The sequence below is a fragment of the Lithobates pipiens genome, unplaced genomic scaffold, assembly GCF_037356315.1.
Source record: "Lithobates pipiens isolate NorthernLeopardFrog02 unplaced genomic scaffold, aLitPip1_a1.2 Scaffold_13, whole genome shotgun sequence".
Taxonomy (NCBI): Eukaryota; Metazoa; Chordata; class Amphibia; order Anura; family Ranidae; genus Lithobates; species Lithobates pipiens.
Window position 1 is genome coordinate 426,656,289 of NW_027507718.1, and position 26,205 is coordinate 426,682,493.

A 26,205-nucleotide genomic window follows, 5' to 3' on the forward strand; every position below is an offset into this window, starting at 1 on the left:
CCAGTCCTATGGGCATAAAGTCCCAACATAAGGCCTTGTCTCTTGAAAAGGTCAGCCCTCCTGGCTGAGCACGCTACTATCTTCACCATACCTCCCAACGTTCTGAAATGGGAATGAGGGACACCTCAGGCATAGAACACACACCCTACTACGCCCCCTTTAAAGGAGAATAATCAAAAAATTATTGGTTAAAACCACAAGTGCTTTTTACCACTACTATTCCTTTATATTGGCTTTTGGTATTTACAAATGCAGCAATTTAGAAATTGGATGAAATGTTTAACACTTTTTTAAAGATAAATAGTGCATTTTATATACAACTATATAGATCAGACCAAAATGAGGGACAAATGAGGAGGAATGAGGGACAGAGGGACATTGTTCTAAATCAGGGACAGTCCTTCTAAATCAGGGACAGTCCCTCTAAATCAGGGACAGTCCCTCTAAATCAGGGACAGTCCCTCTAAATCAGGGACAGTTGGGAGCTATGCCATCACACAGAGACTCTCTCTGCAAATGGCAGCAACTGCCTTGAGCTATTCTCAGATCTGACGTATAACCCTGTACACCTGTGCATTTGAACAGGCTGCAGGTTTCTAGCAAAATTCAGGCACAGGGTTGAAGGTTCTGAAGGCTCTGTCCCACCTAAGACTCTTTGGAGCTTTCAAACTCTAGGTCCTGATCCGGGATTTCAAAACTTGGAGAAGACTCAAAACACAGAATTCTCTGCTTACAATATACACGCTGGAGCTTCGCATTAAGCCTTAATGCAAGTTCTGTGCCATTGTGGCTTTGTAATCTATATTCATATAGTGGCAGATCCTCACACTGTCTCTATTCATATACAGTATATATAATATTGTGAATAATGTAATGATATTTATTTCAGGTTCTAATTCCCCAGTCTGGTGACTTGCTGCTGGATGTATATTTGGAAAGAAAAGATCCCAACACATGTGTTATTATTAGGGTAAGGTCTAAATGAAACTTACTATATTGATACTCTCTGTTGCCTAAATTTTACTCCAGGCACATATAAAAGACTCAAGTATTTGCACCCGTGTATTTATTAATACATCATAAAATGTATTTTAAAATGCAACCAGGGTAAATAACTGAATATGAACTTGTATCAGCTGCTTGCAGTCCCCTAATAGTAGTGCTGGAAAGGAATAAGCTGTATAAGGAGTAAATCAGTTCATGTGCTGACAAGAAGTATGTTGATAGGAAGAGACAGCAGAGTGACAAAGAGAGAAGTTCATCAATGTGCTGCTTCTCTAGTTACTGTCCAGGAACAGGCTGGTTTAAAAAGTGGGTTAACCTTCCTGGCGGTTTTCCCGAGCATGGCTCAGGATTAAATTTCAGCATCATTAGCGGTAACCCCGAGCCACACTCAGGATTGCATTGCAGGATCCTGGTGCGGTATACTTACCTTGTCCCCAGCATCCTGCGATGTTCCTCCGTGGTGTCCGGGGACTCTGTCCTCTGCCCGAACCCTCTCTGTGGCAGGGCTCCATTCCCTGCGAGCATCGCAACGCATGGGGGCTGAGCCCGGCGGCAAATTCAAAACAGTGAAAATTCATAACACATACAGTACACTGTAATCTTACAGATTACATTTCTGTATTAAATTATTTCACATCCCTTTTGTCACTAGTGCTTTGTCCAATGCCCTGCATGCAGTTTTATATGATATATACTGTTCTTTCTGCCTGGAAACTGGAGATCGTCCATAGCAACCAAAAAGTGTCCCTTTACATCAAAAGTGGTTTTAGACCAGCTAGAAAACAGCGATAGTAAATTAGAATCACTTGAAAAATTGAGCAGTAGTGAATTGTGGGAAAATTTATTTTATTATTATTATTATTATTTTTTTTTTTTATAATTATTTATATTTATTTATTATATTATAATTTATGATTTTGTGTTTCAAACTTTATCATCCCCGGGATATCTACTAGACTCTTGTTTGGACAGATTTAAGTGTGTTAATGCTTAAGCCGCGTACACACGGGCGGACTGTCTAGCCAACTTAGTCCGTCGAAACACATTTCAGCAGACAGTCTGCTCGTGTGTGGGCTTCAGCTGACTTTTTCAGCGTGCAGTCTGGCCGACTAAGTATTTCGGAATTTCCGTAATATTGTCCGTCAGACTTTGGTTTCAGCAGACAATCCGCTCGTGAGTAGGCTAGTTCGACGGACTAAGTATGGCGCATGCTCAGAAAGGATTTACACGGCGAAAGGTTGCATTGCTGTGTATTGGACTTCCTATTTCTAGTCCCGTCGTACGTGCTGTAGGACATCTAGTATAAGAAAAGAAGGACTGTGGGAGAAATCTCTGGATTTAAGCTAAACGTTGCATCTAAAGCTATGTTTTAGATTATCTTTTATTGGTCTATTCATTTTTATTGTGGAAAAGCTTGGTTGAAGTTTTGTTTTAAATACAAATAGTGCAAACATTGGCTTATCTGCTGATAATTCCCAACAAACAGTAGCTGTATCATAGTGCATTTACATGTTATAACACCAATCTGGATGTGTTATAAAGGCAGTATGGGGGAAGACTTGAAGCGTTCTGCAAACAGCTATTGAATTGTGTTTGTGCAGATAACATTTGTTAGCAATACTTTGAACTACTGTTATTTTTCTGTATTTCTTAATTATTATCACTGTGCGGTGATGCAGTCTAAATTGTTTAAAGTAATAGATATCAAAAGGACTGCAGTGTATGCTGTATCTTTTTACGCAGTGTAGAACACATCAAAACACTTTCTCGATTTTGTATTGGTTTACTTAGAATTTCAAAGGTCTTAAGCCAAAGAAAATACCATACCTGTGAACATCTGAGGCTTTCTGCATTCCATTAAAAAATCCAGGGAATATCTGATTGCCTCTTGGGGGATCAGCAAGATTTTTTTTTTCCCCTGCTGATCAATTGGATCATGCTTTGCTGTTTTTTGCCTTCCTCTGGATCAATTGTGGGTATAGGATTGTGTATATAGAATTGTAAATGTTTTTATTTTCCCTTTTATTGGTTGAACTAGATGGACCTGTGTCTTTTTTCAATCAGACTAACTATGTAACTATCACTATAGAGTGTATATAGTGCAGTAGGATTGCTTTAATTGTACTCTGCGCTATAGTTTTCAAACAGATGGGAAATAGAAATGAAATTGAAAATGGTTTAGTCTTTCCTAAATCTGATATTTCAATAGGGCTGAATGCTGGTAGGCTAAATCACCTACTGTCTTCTTGTATCTCTTGCAAAGGCAGGACTGATTTTTAATATGTCCACCACAGGCAGCTTCTGATCTGTTGTTTGTCTAGATAGTTCTTTACACTTATATTACAAATTATATCATTTGAGTAGAACTTATTTTATTTAAACTTAATTTTTACCCCCCCCCCCCAGTATTAAATAAAAAGTTTGCCAAGCTTTACTTACACTTTTCATTCTTCTGTACTTGGCTCAGCACTGGCAGTCCTTTATGGGCAAACCCCGACTTGTGTCATTCAGCCCCTTTTCTATGAGCCCAGCCTGTTGAGTAATCACACCAGTTTTGCTCATGGTACTGAGTACAAGACTGAGCAGCATTCACATGTCAATACAATAACGCCACTCTAGGCAACTAGGATGATTTACTCACCCCTACAACCCCCAAAGAAGAAGAGGAAGTAATGATGACATCACTAAACCAGCTAGCAGACTGCAAGTAAAGCTATGTATGTTTATTTTAATTTTAAAAAAAATGAGGGGGGGGGATAGGTGGGGAGGGAGTCAATGTTGTTGGAGTTCCACTTTAAGTGGATGAATACATGTGGTATAATGTGGATATTTCATGTATTTATTTATTTGTATATATAGTATTATTCTTTTGCTTCTTGTAATGGCAGCAGACGTTGGTCATATCTTGAAATTATAAGAAATCAGTGGGAGATTGTTTGTTTATTGAATTCGACATGATTCAGTAACATATTACACATATGGACATATTATAATGATATACTGTAAAAGTCTGTTAAAAAAAAATGTCACTAGAGAATAAACATTATTTGGTTCTCATTTTTAGGTGTCATCTACTATGAGGGCTGCAGAGGTTACCAGCTGTGTAGTTGGTATAAACAATATCACTTTGTCTAATGAAATGTTTTGGACCACATTTGAAGTCATCGAGCATGGGGAACTGGGTGTGTTATCCTTTTGTATTTTCTAACATAAATTTAACGTTTTTTTTTTAGTTTTTAATCAAAATGTATAAGATCTTGAACATAAATTTATCAGAAATAAGAACTTTTTAGACAATGCACTTTTTCTTTAAATTTTTTCCTTATGATACTATGGCCAGGGGCATATTAAAGTCAACAGGGGCCCTGGGCAAATTATTGTGTGAGTGCTCTCAAGCAATTTGGATGGATATTAAGTGGAGAATAGAATATCAGACTAATAAAACCCTTATTGTCTAGGATTTTGCAGAGAGGGGAGAGTATATTTGTCTCATCATTGGTGTAAATATTACTTTGTGTTTTTTTTGGATTGTATAACACTGAAGTGTTACTAAACACACGCTGTTTGATTCACACCACCCCTTCTAGATAGCACTATAGTTATTTTCATTATAAAAAAAATTAAATATCTTTTTTCCTAATCAATATACAGCTGTCACATGACACAGCTTTTTCCCAGCCTGTCTCCAGGGAAACATAAGCAGGAGGAGGTTCTATTCCTCTGCTGCTGATCACATGTTAAAAAATAGCCTTTGAAATACTGAGTAAAAATAAACAATGAAAGTGAATGTAACATTTTTATAAAAAAAAAAAAAAAACAACAACAATACAAACATGTCATACTTACCTGCATCCCTGATCCTCTGCTTCTTGGGTTGCCTGCTGGCATTTTGGGACCCTCCTCTTTCCTGAGTGCCCCCATAACAAGCTGTTTGCTGTGGGGGCACAGATCAGGCTGAGTTAGGTAGTGTGTTAAATGATGCTGGTTATCAGACTGAGGACCTCTAGTGGCAGAAGATGACTGCAGGAGAAATCTCCATCTCAGCCAATGAGGAGGGAGAGTCCCGGTCTTGTGCACATCAGTAGATCGAGATAGGGCTTAGGTAAGTATTGGGGGCCGAGGGGGAGCTACAAACTGAAGGTTTTTCACTTTCATACATAGAATGCATGATGGTAAAAAAACCTACTACCTTTACAACCACGTTAATACTTATAAACGGTTTCAAATTATCATACAAATCTATATTTGAAATTAAATCTATATATTTTTTTGGCAATAACATGGGGTGGGCAGAATTCTGCCAGTCGTGGTCTGTGTCACAACCCTCCAGCCTGTGTCTTATAATAACAGGGAGGAGAAGCCTCCATCAATAAAGATGTAATATCCCACCCCATTGTGTCTAGCTGGTTAGTGGGCATGGAGGAGGAGGGAGGTTCAGAAGAAATTGCCTCTTTTGCCCCCCTCTTTAATTTGGTCACAACTCTGGGAGCATCCAATAGAGAAACCACAGTTCTGTTTGTAAGCAAAGTGGTTGGGGGTTTCTTTTATTTATACTGTTATCCTGAATGAGGCACCGGTATATGTTAAAGGATAAGTTCATCTGACTGAGGGGTGCAATCCAAGGCTTTTGTAGCCACATCCTGCAACTTTTAACCCATACCTCCATATGAGCTGTCAGTTTAAAAGTTGCAGGGCTTGTCAATGAAATACAAGGGTGCTCATTAGCACCTAGCTATTCATTCATAAGTACAAGCCATTTGCCAAATTGGCAGGAGTTTTTGAATTGTAACAGTGGGGAGAAAATTCCCCATCCCCACTGTCAAACTGAGGGTGAGACCATGAGGAGGAGTGGCAGTAGCTGGGAAATATAAACCACTGTGATGTTACTACCCAAATGTTGTCATCTCCATATTTGATCAATGACATCAGCAGGAAAACCCTTTTGTTTATCTTCAGATGTGGGGCCCAGGAGTTGTAACTCACACTAAGCAGTCATTGCAAGCTCACAAGTCAGCATGTTTTTATTTCAGTGGGTTAGCTGTCAACATTTGTGGTGATCAACATAGATCTACATCACTGGATGACATGATTTACAATTTGGGACTTATTTTTGGACTTGTCAAGGTGTGGGGTGTATTTGTTTCATGAATATGTAACCAGGGGTACTTTGTGCCTCTTGCTCATTCACACAGGGGGGGGGGGGATCTAGGGGCCCCATTAAGTAAGATACCCTCCCCATGTTGAGGGCATCTGATGGTTTAGGGAAGGGGAGTGCATGCTCGGATTAGTCTACTATGGATTTTGGGGAGTACCCCACACAATTTTTTTCATTATTATTTCAAAATGACCAAAAAAAACCCATGTGGAGTACATCTCAAGATGAATGCCAGAATTTTATCCTTGATGAGGGTCTGGTATGGATTTAAAGGGGGAACTCAAGTAAAAACAAAAAAAAGTGTGAGGTCCCCCCACCCCAAAATCCATACCAGACCCTTAGGCGAGTAAGAAGAGCAGACAAAGCACCTTGTCCACATATTGATGAGGCCAAAGTCTCTTCCCTGCAACCCAGCCGTGGTGCTTGTAGTCATCTGTGTAGGGAGCCTCTTTAAAATATTGGGCTCCACAGATATCCATCTCTAATCACATCATCCAGTGATATAAATCATTCAATAACCATGATTAATGAAGCCTTCCAACCTACTGAATTAAAACCAATGGTAAGCAAAAGCAAAGGGGTTGGGGTGCAGGCTGATGCCATTGTCAAGAAGGGGATTGGCCACATTTGATCAATGGTGTCAGCAGGCAATCTCACTTTTTTGCTTATATTTAACTATTGGGTGGAAATCTCCCTGCCGGCAGATGAACTGGGCTCATGCTGCATCACTGGTTCCTAGGAGGTCGGTAGCCACTGACTTTCAATCAACCAGGAGCCCTGCAGTAAGCTGTCACATTTAGCAGCAATAGTGATCTGTGTTGGAGATTTGGCTCGATGGCCAGACAAATGCCCCATTTAGTTTGCATTAAATGGGTTACTGCAATGTGGGGCAGGGGTGGAGACAAGGGTGACCCAAAGGAGGACAGGTAAATACCTGCACCTATACACACACACACACACACGCACACACATGAAATTAGAGCTTGTCCATAGTAAAAAGTCTGTCTTTTTTAAAAGGGCAGAAATTCATAGGAACTACATATGTTGAAATTTGTGTTTTTCTTTGAAAGATAAGATCTAACCTGATTGGTTGCTACTGACAACACCTCCACATTTTTTTATTGACCGTGGGTTAATCCCAGGTCCAGGTTTCATATAGAGCTTATGTTCATATAAATTGGTTTATGCTCATATATGTTAAACCACTCTTTATACAGGCTACTCTTTGTCACCAACCAACTTATAAGATCATTATCTTGAAAAATGTAATTTAGAAATTTCAGATTAAAAAATAGATATGCTTTGCCAGTCAACAGCCTGCAGAGGAAGAAGAGATGGTTGTGTGTATCTTGAGCTGTAAAGATCCTTGTTTCCAGTGCTGTTTTTGAGATTATGATGCCCTTGGGATATCTTAATGATAATGAGCTACAATCTTTGTAAAATGTTATTGTAGTACAAATTAATGCTAAAAAACACTAAAGCTGTTTGTGAGGATCACACTATTCCATAACACCACATTCGGATTAAAGCACTACTAAAGATACAAAATGTAATACTTACCTGCTCTATGCAGTGGTTTTACACAGAGCAGCCCCAATGTGTGATTGCTCCCGAACCACCTCTGTGTGTCCATAAGACAAATGTTCAGAGATTTAACAGAAGAAAGAAAAAAATCGGCTTGTAAACCTTTAGGTTTGTGACTACCCCCTTAAAGTGGTTGTAAACCCCCAATTGTCACTTTTACCTATAGGTAAGCCTAGAATAAAGCTTACTTATTGGTAGTGGAAATATCTCCTAAACGTGCGCCGTTTAGGAGATGTTTACCTTGTAGTGCACCAATGATGTAATCGGTGCATGCGCTGTGAACAAGATTTCCTCACTCCCAAGTGTTGTGACTGATGGATCCCGCGCGAAATGCACGGGAGTGACATCACGCGGCTCCGGCCAGTCACAGAGCCACGTAAGGAAGAGGGGTGAAGATGGATGCGGCCTCCAGCAGAGACAGAGTGGGCTTCGTTTGCAGGTAAGTGCCACATAATGGGCTAGTATGCATCATACTAGCCCATTCAGCTTTTACTTTGCAGGGGGAAAAAAGAGGAGGTAAAACCCATCAGGGTTTACTTCCTTTTTAAGAGCTGCTCAATGAACTGACCTCCAGGTGCCTTATGGTGCCTATAACTATATGTTCCACTAGAGATCATAACCAGCACAGATTTAATATAAATGAAAAAAAAAAAATACACAACATACTGTAGTTACCTGATAATTAAATTAATAATATGGTAATATTATAAACCAGTGGAAAACACCATAGTTATAAATTAATATGTAGCAGACGGTTAAGGTAGAACAGTTCAAAGCACATTCAGGGTGTTAGGGACAGTTCAAAATATCCGAGGAATATCCTCCGTAGAAGTCAGTGAATGACGAAACCGGTCAGGTGACCAGCACACTATCCCGGATGTGACACGTACCAGCCATTGCCCTCTACCCGGAAGTGCTTGCAGTGTCTGCAAAGGAATGCATTATGTCCTCTGATGGCTGGACATGGTGACAGCGCCCTCTGAGTGATTTATATTTTGCATGTTGATGATTTATCTGATGTACGTAGCTGGTATTAAGGGGGCTTCTGCTGTGTGGTGAATTGTATCATAAATAAACAGAATTACACTATATAGTACTATTCTTGTATTTTATGGTACGTGTTTGAGCCCCTGCAATGGTCGTTTTCTGGGTTGATGAGGACCAGTGATTAAAGCAGCTGATATATACCAAACCTAAGGCTTGCATATTAGAGGCATCTGGTGAGTTTGACCCCCCGGGGGGAGTGTGATGCACATGGTGGAATACAGATCTCTTTATTCTCTGGTGGATAACAACTATAGATTACCTTTAACACCTCGGATATTTTGAACTGCCCCAACACCCTGAATGCTTTTAATGCTTTGAACTGTTCTACCTTAACCATCTGCTACATATTAATTTCTAAATAGGGTTTGCCACTGGTTTATAATATTACCATATTATTATTTTAATTATTAGCACTGTTTTAGTATTTATAACATTCTGTGTTTGGACTGTTTTTATATTTATACTACTTGTTGTCATTGTACTTGTTTTTAACAGCTGCTTATTTTCTTTTAGTATTTTTTTTTTATAAAATTCTGCTGTCAGAGCTGTGGAGTTGACCTGACGCTGAGTAGGGGTATTGCAGGCCTATTATATATTCCTCCTTTTTCCATACTGTAGTTACCTGTTAATAATGGCAGAAAATATATTTTATTTTATAGAGCGTCCTATGCATTTTAAGGAAAAGATATTGGAAACCGTTTTAGAATGGAGCATGCTCTCTGACCCTGGAAGCGCATACCTAGTTGTAAAACCTTTTATCACCCGTGAAAATCTTCTTAATTTTGGTGGGTTACATTTTTATTTCATTATAAACCTATTAGAAGTCATATAATTGTGGCAAAGACTAGAGTTATCCCAAGTTTAGTGACCCATTACAGCTATTCTGGTTTGATTTTTGATTTCTGATTGCTATTGGTTGCCTGAATTTGCACACTGTGTGTATACTGTTATGTCTATCACATCTTCTGCACATACAGTATACAGAATGCTATGCTATGATAGTCCACAAGAAAATTGTGGTGGTCTACAGGGGTTCTGCTGCAAATCTACATTGTGGCGGCTGTGTACCACCCAGTGTTTCCACTGTTGTTCTCAATGTGCTCTGACGGTCAATACTGTGAGCTCGCATTGATACCCGATGCCTCTTCTGTAGTTCCAACTCCTGTAAAATCAGAGGGATGTGTCCGGAGTAGTGCAGAGAGCAGGAGGTGAAGAATGAGGGGACATCCAATGGCATCGCTGATTGCAGACTGTGGAAGGGAGCACAGAGCTCAAGCACATGGCTGGATAAGGAGGTGAAATCAAATGATGAGTCTGTGTAAGGCAGCAGTGTGATGCAGAGTGTAGGGGGGGGGCAGAAGGGAGAGGAAGGGGAAAGAGCACCGGAGCATTATGTGTATAAGGCAGCAGTATGATCCAGGGGTAGGGGACCAGAGAGCCAGATCATTGTGTTTATGTAGACATGTAACCTTCATGTTAGTGGTCCGCAGGATTTAAAATGATGAGTATAGTGGTCTGTGAGGTCCAAAAGGTTAGAAACCACTGGTATAAGTCAATGAATAGTATATTACAATTTTCCTGTATTTTGTTATCATGGGAGTTGGATTACAGAATAAGTGTAGTTTTAAGCATAATTTAAACTTTGCAACCTCACCTCCTTTATTCCTCATACTGTGATCTACAGCAGTGACCATCAACAAGAGGAGAGAAGACAGTGATGGATTGTCCATTTCTAATAACAGTTCTGTAGATCAGTGGTCATAAACCTTGTCCTCAGGGCCCACTAACAGGCCAAGTTTTATGTATTACCTTGGGGGAGATGCAGACTAGAATACTGCAATCACTGAGCAGAAAATGAGATCACCTGTGATGTATTTCAGTTATCTTGCAAACCTGGCCTGTTGGTGGGCTCTGAGGACAAGGTTGATGACCACTGATCTACAGAACTGTTATTAGAAACGGATAATACATCACTGTCTTCTCTCCTCTTGTTCTGCCTTTGTCTGGTAGGGTGATTGCATACAGTATTTAAAAGCTTTACCCAGCTCTGCCACACAGCACAGCCCTGTTTGTAAGGGGAGGAGACCAGATCTTTACCTGCTTCAGCATCACTTTCACTTACAGGTCTCCTCTCCACCATCACTATAGGGCTGGGCAGTGAAAAGGAAAGCAGCACATTGATTGTGTCATCTCGGTCACCCTCCTCTTCAGTTAGCATTCCCTTTGCATCACCCCTGATTGGCTCCTTGTGTGACTCCCCCCACTCACTGAGCTCTAGGTGCTATAATGTACAGGGACTGCAAAAGGCTGATATAAACCAATCAATCATATCAACAGGTATAAAGCAAACCTGTACCAGGCTGTCATTGCTGTTTTTTTCCTTCTGAAAATACAAATTTCCCAATTGTTATGTGGTTCAAATGACTGAATCCGTGTACTAGAACAAGTATACATAGCTGCAAGGATGAGTTCTGTCTTCGCTTCATGTGCTGCATACTTGGTTCAGGCCTCTGGATCAGAATATATTGAAATCAAAGATACAGTGCCTTGGGATAAAATAAAACACGAAATACACATGAGAGAGAAAAAAAATCCCAATAAATTCTTTAAGTATGTAAAACAGTAAAAAAGGGAGGACAGACCATAATGGCACCATAAAGAATGAGGAAGGACATCTGGTTACAAAGCATGGGGAGATGGTGAAGGTGTTGAATTTATTCTTCTCCTCAGTCTTCAGGAAGGAATATGGGGGCTTTAGTAAACAAAACTGCTAGTGTTTATCCTTGTGACAAATCACAGTAAGCACCCTCATGGCTGGCAGAGAACAGAATTAGAATTAGACTTGGAAAATGTAACATTAATAAATCACCGGGACTGGGTGGCTTGCACCCGAGGATACTTAGGGAACTCAAATAAATGCCAGACATTGTTCCTAATTTTTACTGACAGTCTACTGACTTGAATGGTACCAGCAGATTGGAGAAAAGCTAATATAGCACCAATGTTTAAAAAGGGCCCGAAATATATCCCTTGGAATTACAGACCAGTTAGCCTAATATCAATAGTATACAAACTCTTGGAGGGGATGATAAGGGACTATATACAAGATTTTAGTCATGAAAATGGTATCATTAGCAGTAATCAGCATGTAATCAGCATGGATTCATGAAGAATCCTTCTTGCCAAATCAATCTATTAACCTTCTATGAGAAAGTGAGTTGCCATCTAGATAAAGGAAGGCCCATAGAGGTGGTGTATCTGGATTTTGCAAAAGCATTTGACACAGTTCCCCATAAACATCTACTGTACAAAATAAGGTCTGTTGGCATAGACCATAGGGTGAATACATGGATTGAAAACTGGTTACCAGGGTGGGTTCAGAGGGTGGTGACAAATGGGGAATACTCAGCATGGTCAGGGGTGGGTAGTCTGGTCCCACAGAGTTCTGGGACCAATGTAATTTAATTTAATTTTATTTTATTTAATTTGTTCATAAATGACCTGGAGGATGGGGTAACCAGTTCAATCTCTGTATTTGCTGATGATACTAAGCTAAGCATGGCAAAATCTTCTCCGTAGTTGTGTTTAAATTCTGAAGCATCTGCCACTGGGAGTGCTGGCACAGGATGGAGCTTGTGCCAGCTACTGCAATGGCTAGTATTAAAGAGAAGGAACTCTATAGCCACACATCTGCATGGTCCCTAGGATCAATGTGAGAGTGGTAACCTCAGCCTGGACTCCGACCAGGTCACGCCCCCAACAGTTTCCACTCTGCAACTCAGAGCCTAGTCATGACTATCCTTCGAGGGGTGAGGTTGAAACCCATGCAGTAAACTATCCAAGCCAAAGGCCAAACATTGCCAATTAAATATTTACTTTAAATGGTTTTAGTACACTAAGGTCCATTCACACAGGGGCAACACGACTTTGAGCGAGACTTTGGGAGGCAACTTGGACACGACTTGAGTGTGAATCACAGCATGACTTGAGGCAACTTACAAGGCAACTTGAAGTTGCTTCCAGGACAGGGGACTTTGCCAGTGGCCAATCACATAATAATCAGCTCTGTGGGAGGGAGGGGTTTGCCTAGAAAACTATTTTTACTTCCTGGAAAGTTGCTTCAGTTAAGACAGGGGATCAGACTTGGAGGCAACTTCTATTGAAATCAATGGGTACAGGTTGCCTAGAAGTCGGATTGAAGTAGTACAGGAACCTTTTCTGAAGTCGGAGTGACTTCAGTAGTGTACATTAAGACGGCTCTCATTCACTTACATTGATTTTATCATGTTGCGCGACTTGAGGCAACTTGGGGAGACTTCAAGTCGGATCCAAAGTTGCTCCTGTGTGAATGGACTCTAAGGGGTCTATTTATAAAACATTTATTGGGTAAATGTCACATGTATTAGTGCAGGCTGGATACATTTTCCCATATGTTTCATAAATGAATTGCTATGATTTTCAGCTCCATCTAGTGACTAAAATGCAATACAACATAGTTTTCCGAACATCGTTAATAAGAAAATATACCACATTTTTGGCCACTACACTAATACTGTGAAAATGAGTCCAGCCTGCTCGAATGTGTGTGACATTTATCCAACAAATCTTTTATAAATAATCCTTAAAAGTGTGCATCTAACAATACATTTTTCTTATTTTATTAAAAATACCATTGAAAGTGAATTGGTTTGTCTGTATGAGAAGTGCCAAAATATGTATACTGTATATTCATCCAGCCAGAAAACTTGCAAGCTGGTAACTTCCTGTGCTCTATACTTCTGAACTGTTATAAGTTAGCATTGTTGCTATCTCTGTGGACTAGAAAATATCTTCCATGTTATGGAGAAGAGTGGGCGGTGCTATGTAGTCCTAACATGTGTTTAAGTGGATTTTCATGGTCAAAATGTAAAATTATATATTTACTCCCACATTATATTTAAATTATTCCTAGTCTACTCCTAATAATCTGAATGATCTCTAAATTTGAAAACATAGTTCGTGAAGACACATTTACTTTCTTGAATTCTGGGACATGTTCTGGGCACAGAGGTGCAAAGAGGAGGCGTTTTAGGAGGCAAGGCAGTACAAGAATCACTTGTTGCAGACAGCAAGGTACCATGGGATATGTAGTCCTTAGAAATTTAAAAACTTAAACAGCAGCGAAGATGCTGCAGTGCATGCAGGGAATCCATAAAGTTGTGGATAGAGGTGGCCAAAGGACAGGCATAATTCACAGCATGAATGGAGATATTTTTTGTAAGCTTGTATTGTATTGTCAACGTTGTACTGTTGCTCCTAAAAGTTTCCTGTGCTCTCATAAATATAATAAAATTCTAACCACTCACCACTCTATCCCCAAAAAAAAAAATATGTTGTCTTTAGTTATACCTTAAGTACCTTAAGGGCTCTGGTGCACTTAAAAATGCGGTATGTGTTTTTCAAAAAAACACATGTTGTGTTTTTTAACACTTTTTTAATACATATGCATTTTAGCTGTCAATATGCATGTGTTTTTGCATGCATTTTCATTTGCTGGTCAATGGTTGCTGCACCCACACTGAACATGTCCATTTTTGGTCAATGACATTATAAGGGAACGGGGTCGCCTGGTGATGTCACTAGGGGAACCTCATGCCTTTGAGGTGAGCTGTGCTGGGCAAGCAACCAGAGAAGTCGGGTGTCAGTGGGTGGTGTTTTTTGGGGGGGGGGTTTTTGTGTGGGTCTATGGCCATCGTTCATCATGAATGACATGAACCTACATCACTGGACGATGTGACTGATGATAGAGGTACATCAGAGGACAATTTTTAAATTGTTTTAATAAGGTACTTATCTTATACCTGTCTTTGTATTTTTATTTGCATTTAAATTTTTTTCCCTGAATGAGTTAGGGGTACTATGTTTTCCTTATTCATTCACATAGAGAATATCAGGATCTGTGTGCCCCCTTATTGTTAAAGGGGGCTTCCAGATTCCGATAAGCCCCCGCCTGCAGACACCCACAACCATTGTGCTAGGGCTTTGGGGAAGAGTCACTCATGCTCATCAACATGGAGACAAAATGATTCGCCATGTGGGATTCCCCCGACAAAGTAACCCCCCATGTTGAAGGCAAGTGGTCTGATATGGTTCAGGAGGGCACATGCTTGTCCCCCTTTTTCCTCGCCTGCCAGACAGCATGTATTTTGCTGTGGGATCCCCCTTAAAATCCATATCAGACACGAAGGGCCTGGTATGGATTAGAGGGACAGCCTCACAACTTTTTTTTTTTTTTTCATTTTCAGGCTCCTTTGTTTACATTCTGCTTGGAGACAGAAATTCTCAGCTGACAGCAAAGATGAGCCATTGGTTGTTTGGACATATGACTTAAAAAATGCACCAAAAATGCATGGGTGCCTTTTTTTTGTGCGTCTGATGCGCATTTGTTGTGTTTCCATTGATTTCAATGGAAGTTCCTTTTTTCATGCGGCATTCAGGAGTTTTCAAAATACACACTGATGTGGACAGTTATTTAGGATTTAAAGGGGAATGATTTTTACATGCCTTTGTTGCACTGAAAAGGTGCATTCTAGCATAGCAAAAGTGCACCGTTGTAAAAGAGGCCTTATTTTCAGTTACAAGTTACAGATTATAAATACATTCTGTTTTTAAACAAAATCCATATTTATATTCTGAGTTAGTAGATACATTTTGACTTGCAATGGTGATGTACAAAGTTAGCCCCAAAAAAACAAACTAGCTTTGACCTTTTAATGGTTTAGAACGACTGGAAATTGAAAAAAAGACTGCTGGTTGGTTGTCTCTGCAGTTAGCACATTTCTTGTTGCGTTTTAAATTAAAGCCAATAATGGTACCTAAAGGACATTGAAATTTCCTGATTAGTATTAATAAGACATTTATATTAATTTTACTTCAAGGCTTTTGCATTTTGGAGGGCAAGAAGCAAATGTTTAAAAGTAATAACGTAATAGATGACTTGCAGCTACTTAAAAATGACAACGTGTGGCTTTGAACATGCTATTTTTACCATTTGTTATTTGATACGTTTCTTTGTTACTGGGTAACGCATTAATAATTTCACAGACCATCTGTGTACTGTATGACTGACAGACTGAAAAAAATGTAAAGGCTGAGTATATATTTTCAGATTTAAAATGAATACCATGTATGACTGTAAACCAACCTGAATATTGTCTTGTTAAACTGTAATTGAAAAAGAGGATTTGAGAGCGACTAAAGTGGTAAAGCATTTATTGAAAGTGTATCTAAAAGTCTTTATTAAATGCCGTTCTAAGTATGCTTTTTCTCTTATGGGATAGATTTCCCTGTATTCATTTCAATTGCGCCTACAGCTCATTCTTAGGAGCAGATCAATAACATCCAAGAGGCTTTGACAATTACGTAAGAACCATGATATATCAAGGCCTGACAGAGACCTAAGAGGCCTAAAGGACATGTAAAGTCCACAGTTCTACTGGTAGTACAGCTATTATTTTAAGGCTGCATTTGAAAATTCTATTTACTAAGGTTTATATTTAATGTCCAAAAAGTAGGAAATAGACATGACAAATGTCCCATAGCCACTCACATATCATTAATGTTTTCCTCTTGAAAGCAAAAATACTGACTAATGTATGTGAAAAAGTTTTCCTACAAATGCAAGCTATAAATAATGTACAGTACAGACACAACAGAACTTTATGTGAAGCTGCAGACTTTGAGTAAAAGAGAATCATGGCCAAAGCTATTTTGGTCCTAATTTTACCATGACCCATTTTCAGCCAACAGTGGACTTTTTCCGGTACCTGAACCTGCAGCTGACTCAGCTTCTCAGTGAGCGTCTGGAAGACTGAGCTAGCCACTCCCCCCCCTTCACAGTCCAGCGCTCCAGTGAGCCCTGGATGGGCAGAGCTCTCTACTCACTGAAGACCGAGAACTGAGTGATCAGTGGTCTTTGATCACTCAGTTCTTGATGTAGAACAGTCATCAAGGGTTTATTTATTTTATATGTTTTATTTATTTTATATAAATTTTATTTTATATTTTATTTTTATATTTATATTTATATTTTATTTTATTTATTTATTTTTTTTTCACAATCAAAAAAGGTTTTATTGAGCGTATATTCAGGTTTACAATTAGCATAGAATTATACATGTTATCAACAATGGTATGTATACAAACATTGATACAATTAGTTAGCAGTAGTGTTGTAACTTAGTATTTCAATTAGAACGAAAAGAAAGAAGAAAAAAAAAAGAAAAAAAAAAAAAGGAGAGCAGAGATAAATAGAGAAGCGCATAAACTAGTGATAACACAAGGTAGGTTATGTATTGGGGGAAGGGTGAAAGGGGGGTACAGGATAAAGGGGGTTGGTAGTCATGGGGGGGGGGGGTACCATCGCACTAGGGTTCATTTTCTTAGGTTCAGTGTGTGTCCAATAGAGACATGTATAACACAGCCCTTCTATTTCCTCCTTACTATTACCTTCTTTTCTGTAGAGTAACGGATAAGGGAAATTTAACTCATGAGTAATTGATATTCTGGCGAGAGTGTAAAAGCCAGCCAAGGTTGCCAAGTTCTATTGAAGGATAAGCTGTTCTCTTTTTTCATTGCCGCTATTTCCTCCATTTTAAAAATGTACTGTACCCTATTTAACCAGTCCTTAACTCCTGGGACTGTGGAGGTTTTCCAGTGGATGGGTATGAGCGTTTTAGCTGCCACTAGTAGGTGTCGAGAGAGTGATTTTTTGTAGCGACTTAACGTAGTTGGGACTAAATTAATCAGGCAGGCGGCTGCGTTTAGTTCTAAATTGGTTTCCGTTATATGTTTTATCCAGATCTTAATTTCATCCCAGTAGGCGCTAATGAGAGGACATTCCCACCAAATATGTAGAAGTGAGCCTGTGTGAGTTTTACATCTCCAGCATTTATCTGAGGTGGAGAGAGACCATCTCCCGGCCTTTTGTGGTGTCAGATACCATCGAGTGAGGACCTTATAGGAAATCTCTTGGTATTTGGAGCTTAATGAGCATTTGTGTGTCAAAATACACGCCTTTTCCCATTGCTTTATAGAAATGTTCATTTTAAGATCATGTTCCCACTTTCTTTTGTGTTTATTGTTATCGGCGTGTGGCATACAAGTTAGCCATGAGTACGCAAGAGATGTGGTGTGGGTTACCGGTGATCTGTTTAAGCATATGGACTCCAACTGTGTCAACGGGAGGCAGAGTTTGGATTTGTGTTTACCATTTACCACAAAGTCCTTTAATTGCATGTAAAACCACAGACCAGGAAATGTCTCGCCCACCTCAGAGCTAAGCGCATCAAATGTTTTGATTTTCGAGTTTGTCATGCAGTGGTGAATAAGGAGATCATGTGGTAGTTTATGGTGCATGCCCGGTGGGAAATCAGGGTTATTAGCAAGTGGTGTCAATGGACCTGGGATGGATGCAATGTTGTGTAGACTCGCTATTTTGTGCCAAATAGTGATTGTGTTTGCAACCAGTGGGTGGCCTATCTGTTTGTCTTTTTTGGAGTGTTTGGACCATGGATAGTAAAGCGTTTTATGTAATGTTAAATTGCTTTCCAACTGGACCCAATCTTTGTTAGGGCCATGGCAGTGCCAGTCTATGAGTCTGGTGATGTGCGCAGCCTGGAAGTATTTCTTAAAATCCGGGAGGCCTATACCCCCTTTACTTTTGGGAAGTGTTAGAAGGGCAAAATTGATTCGGGGTTTTCTATCTGCCCAGAGGAAGTTTCTCTGTGCTTTAAGGAGAGTGCTAAAAAATGTTTCCGGGATTCTTATGGGTAGAGCATTAAATAGGTATAAAAGTCTGGGTAGTATCGTCATCTTCAGAATGGACGCTCTGCCAAACCATGAGAATTTTTACGGGTGCCACCTAAGTAGGTCTTTTGTTATAGCGGATAATAGTGGTTTATAGTTGGCGTTATATAAGGCGTCGAGGTTGCTAGTTAAGTTTATACCTAGATATTTGAGTGCGGTTTGTTCCCATTTATAAGGGAAGTTGTCTTTCAGTCTCTGGAGTTGGTCAGGTGGGAGGGTGAGGTTGAGTGCTTCAGATTTTGATTGATTCACTTTAAAATTGGAGATGAACCCAAAGGTTTGAAACACTTTCTGAAGATTTGGTAGGGATATATGTGGATTGGTGATGAAGAATAAGAGGTCATCCGCATAAGCGGCTATTTTGTATTCTCTATTGTTTACTGTGAAGCCCTGAATATCTCTATGTAAGTTGATTGTTCTTATCAGGGGTTCTAGGGTGAGAATAAAGAGAAGTGGAGATAGAGGGCATCCTTGGCGTGTTCCATTGTGAATCGAGATGGGGTCAGATAGTGTGTTATTTACTTTAATTTGGGCTTGGGGTTTCTGGTAGAGTGCTGAGATCCATGACAGCATGTTTTCCCGTAGTCCGATATGGGCACAGGTGTCCATCATGTAGTCCCAGGAGACTCTATCGAAAGCCTTCTCTGCATCGGTAGAAAGCAATATTCCGGCTGTTTTAGAGTTGTGGGCAAAATGGATTAGATTCAGAGCCTTAGTAGTATTGTCACAAGCTTCTCTACCGGGCATGAATCCTACTTGTTCAGGGCCTATAATCTGTGTTAGGAGGGGTTTTAATCTGTTGGCAAGTATTTTGGCCAGTATCTTGAGATCAACATTTAGAAGGGAGATGGGTCTGAAGTTTGCGCATTCAGAGTGGTCTTTGTTAGGTTTGGGGATCACAGCTATGTGTGCCATTAGGAATGAGTTGGAGTTGATTCTATTTTTTGCTAGGAAGTTAAAAGCAGATTGAAGGGGTTTCAAGAGAGATGTTGTGTACGTCTTATAGTATTGTGATGTAAAACCATCAGGGCCAGGGCTCTTTCCCGTTTGTAAGTCAGATATTGCGTCTGAGATTTCTGATATAGCTATAGGGTCATCTAGTTTGCGTGTGTCGTCGCTTGACAGGGAGGGCAATTTACTATTTTCCAAGAAGTCTGTAATTGCTTCTTGTTTTGTCTGTGTTATATGGGGTGGTTTGTGTTGAGCCGGCAGATCGTATAATTTGGCATAATAATTGTGAAACAGGTCTGCCATTTCTTTAGATTTGTACTTCAAAGTCCCCTCCTTATCCTTTATGGCATGGATATGGCTTGATAGTGTTGCTTCCTTTAGGGCCCTAGCTAGTTGTTTCCCACTCTTATCCCCGTGTTCGTAAAAAATGTTTTTTTTAAAAAAAAGGGATCTTTTGATTTTGAGATCTAGTAGAAGGCGTAATGCCGTTCTGCAATCAGTCAGTTGCTCTTCTACCCTGAGAGATTGGGAATGTTTGTGTTGCAATTCCAAGTTAGCGATTTTTTGGGCTAGTTTTGTAATTTCTCCTTCTCTTTCCCTTTTCTTCCTGGCGCCCCATTTTATAAATTCACCTCTCACCACTGACTTGTGAGCTTCCCAGTTAGTCAGCGGGTTCGTGTCAGTGTCATTGTTGTTGTGAAAGTATGTAGTAATCGTGTTGTGGATGTCATCCTTCACAATTTGATCAGTAAGGAGTGCAGGGTTGAGTCTCCAATTAAATGCAGATTTGCGGTGTGCACCCAGTTCTATTGAGATAGCTGTGGGTGCGTGGTCAGAGAGGGCAATAATTCCTATCTCAGCTGCAAGTAAGTTGCTTAGGTCCCTTTGCGAGACAAATATCATGTCAATTCTTGAGTATCGTTTGTGAGGTGCGGAGAAAAAGGTGAAGTCCCTCTCTGGCGGATGCACGGATCTCCATGCATCAACCAGTGCCAGAGACTGTAGCAGCGATTTTATTCGTTTAAGAAGCCTATAACTAACATGGGTGTGTCCAGAAGAAGTATCCCTGAGGGGGGAGAGAGGGATGTTAAAGTCTCCACCCAAAAGGACACATCCCTCCGCAAACCATTTAAGTTCTTCAATTATTTTGTTACAAAATGGCACGTGGGAGGTATTCGGGAAGTACACATTGGCAAGTGTTACAGGGGATCCCTCCCAGGTGCCCTTCAGAAACAAATACCTTCCCTCGGGGTCAGTAAGTTGGTGCTTCAGTTCAAAGGGTGCATCTTTGTTCAGGAGGATGGACACTCCTTTCGTTTTGGCCAGAGGGTTGGTAGAATGGAAAACTTTTGTGAATACATTGTCAGTGAGTTTAGGAATACTCTTGTCTTTAAAATGGGTTTCCTGTAGAAATACGACTAGAGGGCGCACTTTTTTAAGTTCTCTCAATAGTTTAGACCTTTTTTCAGGTATATTCAGACCATTCACATTATGTGAGATAATAGTTGGTGTTTTCCCTAAAAAAGCATATGCCATTTTTGCCGTTGGGTTAGGATGGGTGGTTTCTGGAGGAGCTGTGTCTGTGGATGGTTTTCACGAGAGATATTGGTGACTTAGAAAGTGCTAGGGAGGAGTGTTTTGGGACTGAAAAAGAGTGCGTACGTGCGTGGAGGAGGGGAGAGAAAGGAGAAGAAAAAAAAAAAAAAAAAAAAGGGAAAAGGGGAGGGGGGGTGGGTAAAATATGGGGGAGGGGGGGGGTTAATTAGATAAGGGATAAGAAGGAAAGTACCCACTAGTCACCAGTTGGTGGTGGGTCAATTTGGGATTTAAGTAATGCGCGTAAGAGTTGGTATTTTCCCTTTGGAGGAGAGTGGGAGGTGATCAATGAGCAGTCTAAAAGCGTCTATTTCCTTTAACCGCTCTGTAGCAGTAATGGAGGTGACCAATAGAGGAGCCCGGCACAACTCACGGTTCTAAACCCCATCAAGAGGTTAACTGTAAGCAAGGTGTCTGAGACCATCCATTGGCATTTATTATAGACTATAGAGGACTTGGGTAAAGGGCTGGAGGGAGGAGGAGGGATTGTGCGAGTCACAGTTAACCAGTTTGCAGAGTAAAATAACATTATAAACACTTTGTAAAACCGTTCTTAAGAAACTGTGGCTTAGGCGCCAAGCTGTATAACAGATATTAGCTTAAATAGCTGTAAACTTTCAACCCATATCCTGAGCATTTAACTTCAACACTCCTCAGCATATAGTGAGGAGTATACACCCCTGTATAATTGAGGGGTAGTCTAGACCCCAAGCAAACGGTGAGTGTACCACATCATGCAGGGGCGTCACAGGAGCAGTGGCAGGGGAATTTCTGCAGTAAGGCGCAGTTTGGTTTCCGTCCTGTACAGTCCCTATCCACTCCTACAGTCTTAGAGCGGAGCATATCATAGCGAGGCAGTGAGTGTTATCTACGTTAGCAGTTGCCGGGGCTGTACGTAAAAAGGTAGAGACAAGGTGCATTAAATGGTGACATTAGGATAGGACTGTTGCTACGTCCTGCCGTGAGCCTCTAGGATATGCCTTTCCCCTTTTTAATTTTTGAGAGGGAGAGGAATGTAAAGCAGTGTCCCGGGTAATGTTACTCACAGTTCCGCAGTCAAAAGAGAAACATCAACTTGAGGGAGGTAGAGGAATGTGATACGTGCAAACGGCAGTATTCAAGCCACTTAACAAAGTTGTCATTCTCAGAACCTAAATAAAAGACAAGAATTAGAGCATAACAGGATAGAAGTATATGGTGTTGCCGCAGGTCATTGTAGTCTTTCTGCAGGGTACATCTCTCAAACCTTGGTTGGGGAAGAAACAGGTAAACAAAAACAAAAAGGAAAAAGAAAAAGCCCCTCTTGTAGGTAGGTTGACATAGGTGCAGATAAAGGTCTCAAGGAGTAGTCTCCGGAGTTTATCTTTTAACCTTTAAGGTGGTGTGCTCCCTCGTTACCATAAAATTGTGACAGCCGTCTGGATGAGATAATGGGCGATTTATACAAAAAACAAAAAACAAAACAAAAAAAAAAAAAAAAGTGGGTATCATCTTAGCAAAGAGCTGTATTAGGGGAACTGGGTAACAGCAACTCGCAACAGGCCAAGATGTATATTGCAGAGGGACTTTCCATTTCAGTAGTCTCTTGGCTCCCTTCCTCTCGGGCTCCCAGCACTCTTAGAGGATGCCGGGGACTCAAAGTTGCTTCTGTCAGTACTTCTGCGATGCTTGCCAAGTTGGTAAGGCGATCGTGTGTGGCGGGGTTCCGCTGAGAATTGTGGGTTGTTAATTGCAGGTGGCGTGAGGAATTCAGCATACCAGTCCGGGAGGTCCATCTGTGTAATCTGTAGGTCCTCACAGAATTTTTTGAGGTCATCGGGGACTTTTAGCACATGTTGTTTTCCCAGGAAGTTTGCTTGCAGTGCAAATGGAAATTTCCATCTGTAGTTGATACCTTTTTGTTTCAGCACTTCTAATAGAGGACGTAGTGCTCTTCTATTTTTAAGTGTGATGGGTGAAAGGTCCTGAAATAGTTGAATCGTGGCTTCCTCGTGCACTATCCTTTCTTTCATCCGTGCTTTTTGAAGGATATCTTCTTTCAAGCTGAAGTTGGATAGACAACATATGATGTCTCTGGGGGGGATTCCGTCTTGTGCCCTGGGTCTAAGAGCTCTATGAGCCCTGTCAAAGTCAATGGGAGATTGTTCAGGCCGTTCAATGAGAGTATTAAAGATGGTTGTTAGAGCTGGTCTAATTTGGTCCGGGGGCACCGTTTCGGGAACTCCTCTGATTCTGATATTATTTTGTCTACCACGGTTGTCCAGGTCTTCAATTTGTCTGTTCATATCGATCAAATGTTGGGAGTGCGAGTTCGTAATATCATCCAGTCTGACCAGTGCTCTGTCCCTCCTTTTCCCAGCTCTGTCTGAGATTGCCATTTGTTCTGTTAGCCTCATTAGCTCTGTTTTAATATCTGTTATTGCTGCCGCAAAGGAACTTTTAATATCAGCAGCAATGTCTGTCATAGCTGCGTAGGTAAGAAGTTGGTCTGTTTTACCGTTGCCTGCGGCTGAATCTTCAGATGCTGGTAGGGAGACTTCGTCGTCGTCCATATCCTCAACAATATCGTTTCTTTGTGACAGAGCCATTTTGGAATGTTTGCTCCCTTCACAGTATTTAAACTTGCTAAGGTTTGCTGGCGAGTTCTTTTTTTTCCTCTGGGGTGTCCCCAAAGAGCGGAGGATGTGGCTGTGCGTGCTTTTCCTTGATTGTGATGACATATTCGTCTGTCAGGTCTGTTTTCAGTGCACAGGCCCCTCTGGTCACCCAGGTTTCTCTACATTACAGTCATGTGCGCCGATCACCAGGCCACTTCCCCTGTAATAATGTTTGCCAGTTCTTGGGTAGTAGAACTGTACTGTTAGTGGGGTGCGCACCTGTATTGGAGTTTTGCTGGGGTAAGGTTGGGTGATTACAGTTCGAGCTGGGCTAGTTAGAGAGGTGCAGGGTGTAGTTGGAGTAGCAAGATGGCCGCTGTCTCCAGTAGGTAGGCCGGAGCCTCAGGCTTTCCTAACTCTGGTGGCCTTATAGCTGCATTCCGCCCTGTTTGCCTCCTGTGCCCCCAGATTCTGCCCCCAGGATCTGCAGGTTCCCACTAAATATAGTAAATATGGTGTAAAAGAGTCCGCTGTGGGGGGGGGGGGGGGCGCCGTGGGTGTACTCACTGCGGCCTGTTGTTGAGAATAGGCCGATTCCTAGGCCTGGATGATTGCGCCGACCGTATCCGGGGATCTGCTTAATACTGCGCCCTGCTGTTCCGGCCGTGTGCGGTGGCATGTGTCCGCCCAGAATTCAGCCTTACTCCGGCGGCGCTGCGGTGGAGGCTTGCGTGGGCCGTTTATTTTGTAGGCCGCAAGATGGCGCCGGACGGTCCGCAATGTGGCCGGGTATGTGTGCGCCGTTAATGGTGGATATCTCCTCCGATGGCCTCCGGGAGACAGCGCCGCAATCCCCAGACTCAGCACAAGTCTGGCGTGCTGTGGTCTGCGATCGAGAGGGATGGATGGCGGAGGATGGCGGTGGATTTCTCCCTGCCTGTGTGGAGCTAAGCCGTCGCACGTCCTCCTTGCTCCGCGTCCGGACACGCCCCCCCTATTTTATTTTATATTTTATATGTTTTATTTATTTTTTTGATTCCTGAATTTCTGTTTTAACTTTCAAAGTAGTGTTAGGGCCATACAGCAGTCACCATCAAGTGCACCTGCAAGTGCCTTCTCATATCCTCATAGCTCTTTTTAACTTTCTCCAGGCCCCAGGTTTTACTGCTGGTCTGTAAGGTAACCCAATGACTTATAAAGGCATGGTGGGGTGGGAAAAGGTGTGATAGAGTTTGGTTAAAGAAGATCTATTTGATAGAGTTGATTGAGAGGGAGGTCTCAGGCAGGTCTTCATTGCGGATATATCCTGAGCAATAAAGCTTTTTTGAATACTGGAATACTAGGAGATCTATTTATAAAACATTCATTGTATGAATGTCAGAAAGATTGATGCAAGGTAAACAAAATTTCACCACGTGTTTAAAAAAAAAAAAAAAAAAACTCTTTCTATCCATCTAATGACCAAAAAAGCTGTATCATTTTCTGAAATCGCTAATTTTGACATATTATGCCCACTAGGTGGAGCCACTAGATGGAGCTGATGATACAGTGGGGTGGTGACATCATGCTTTCAGCCTCATCCAATCAGAGAATTCTTTACATTCATTGAAAAAATACAAAGTATTCTCTGAATGCCAACCATGCCTAACAACTGACCTTCTGTGTTTACAGTGTAGAAGGGCAACTGCTTGGCATGGGACCCAGAAGCAAGTGGAGATCAGTGGAGTAGGGGTGTCTACTACAATGATTTCCAGCTTCTAGAGGGATCTCACAGGTATGGTATATGGTATGGTATATTTTATTTTATTTTATGTATTATATGTGCTTATATAGCGCCATCAATTTATGCAGCGCTTTACATATACACTATATTACCAAAAGTATTGGGATACCTGCCTTTACAAGCACATGAACATTAATAGCATCTCAGTCTTGGTCTATAGGATTCAATATTGAGTTGGCTGACCCTTTGCAGATGTAACAGCTTCAGCTCTTCTGGGAAAGCTGTCCACAAGGTTTAGGAGTATGTCTATGGGAAAATGTTTGACCATTTTTCCAGAAGCGTATTTTTGAGGTCAGGCACTGAGGTGGATGAGAAGGCTTGGCTCGTAGTCTCTGATCATTCATCCTAAAGGTGTTCTATCGGGTTGAGGTCAGTACTCTGTGCAGGCCAGTCATGTTCCTCCACCCCAAACTAGCTCATCCATGTCTTTAGGGACCTTCCTTTGTGCACTGGTCCAAATCATTTGGTCAAGGGGGAGAATATGGTTTGGTGTTTTTTAGGGGTTGAGCTTGGCCCCTTAGTGCCAGTGAAGAGAACCCTTAAGGTGTCAGCATACCAAGAAATTTTGGACAATTCCATGCTCCCAACTTTGTGGGAACAGTTTGGGAATGGCTCCTTCCTGCTCCAACATGACTGTGCAC

At 41.1% G+C, this 26,205-nt stretch overlaps 1 protein-coding gene across 3 annotated transcripts in view; it reads left to right on the top strand.

Annotated features, from left to right (window-relative positions):
• The window catches only part of ARAP2 (ArfGAP with RhoGAP domain, ankyrin repeat and PH domain 2), a 609,403-nt gene that overhangs the window by 428,195 nt on the left and 155,003 nt on the right, over positions 1–26,205 (top strand). For all 3 annotated transcript variants that reach the window (XR_013272356.1, XM_077477663.1, XM_077477664.1), the window contains exons 25-27: positions 890–970; positions 4,070–4,187; positions 9,451–9,576. Coding sequence is in view for 2 of the 3 variants with exons in the window: in XM_077477663.1 (XP_077333789.1) it covers positions 890–970; positions 4,070–4,187; positions 9,451–9,576 (325 nt within the window). In the remaining variant the exon portion in view is untranslated. The remainder of the gene's footprint in view (positions 1–889; positions 971–4,069; positions 4,188–9,450; positions 9,577–26,205) is intronic.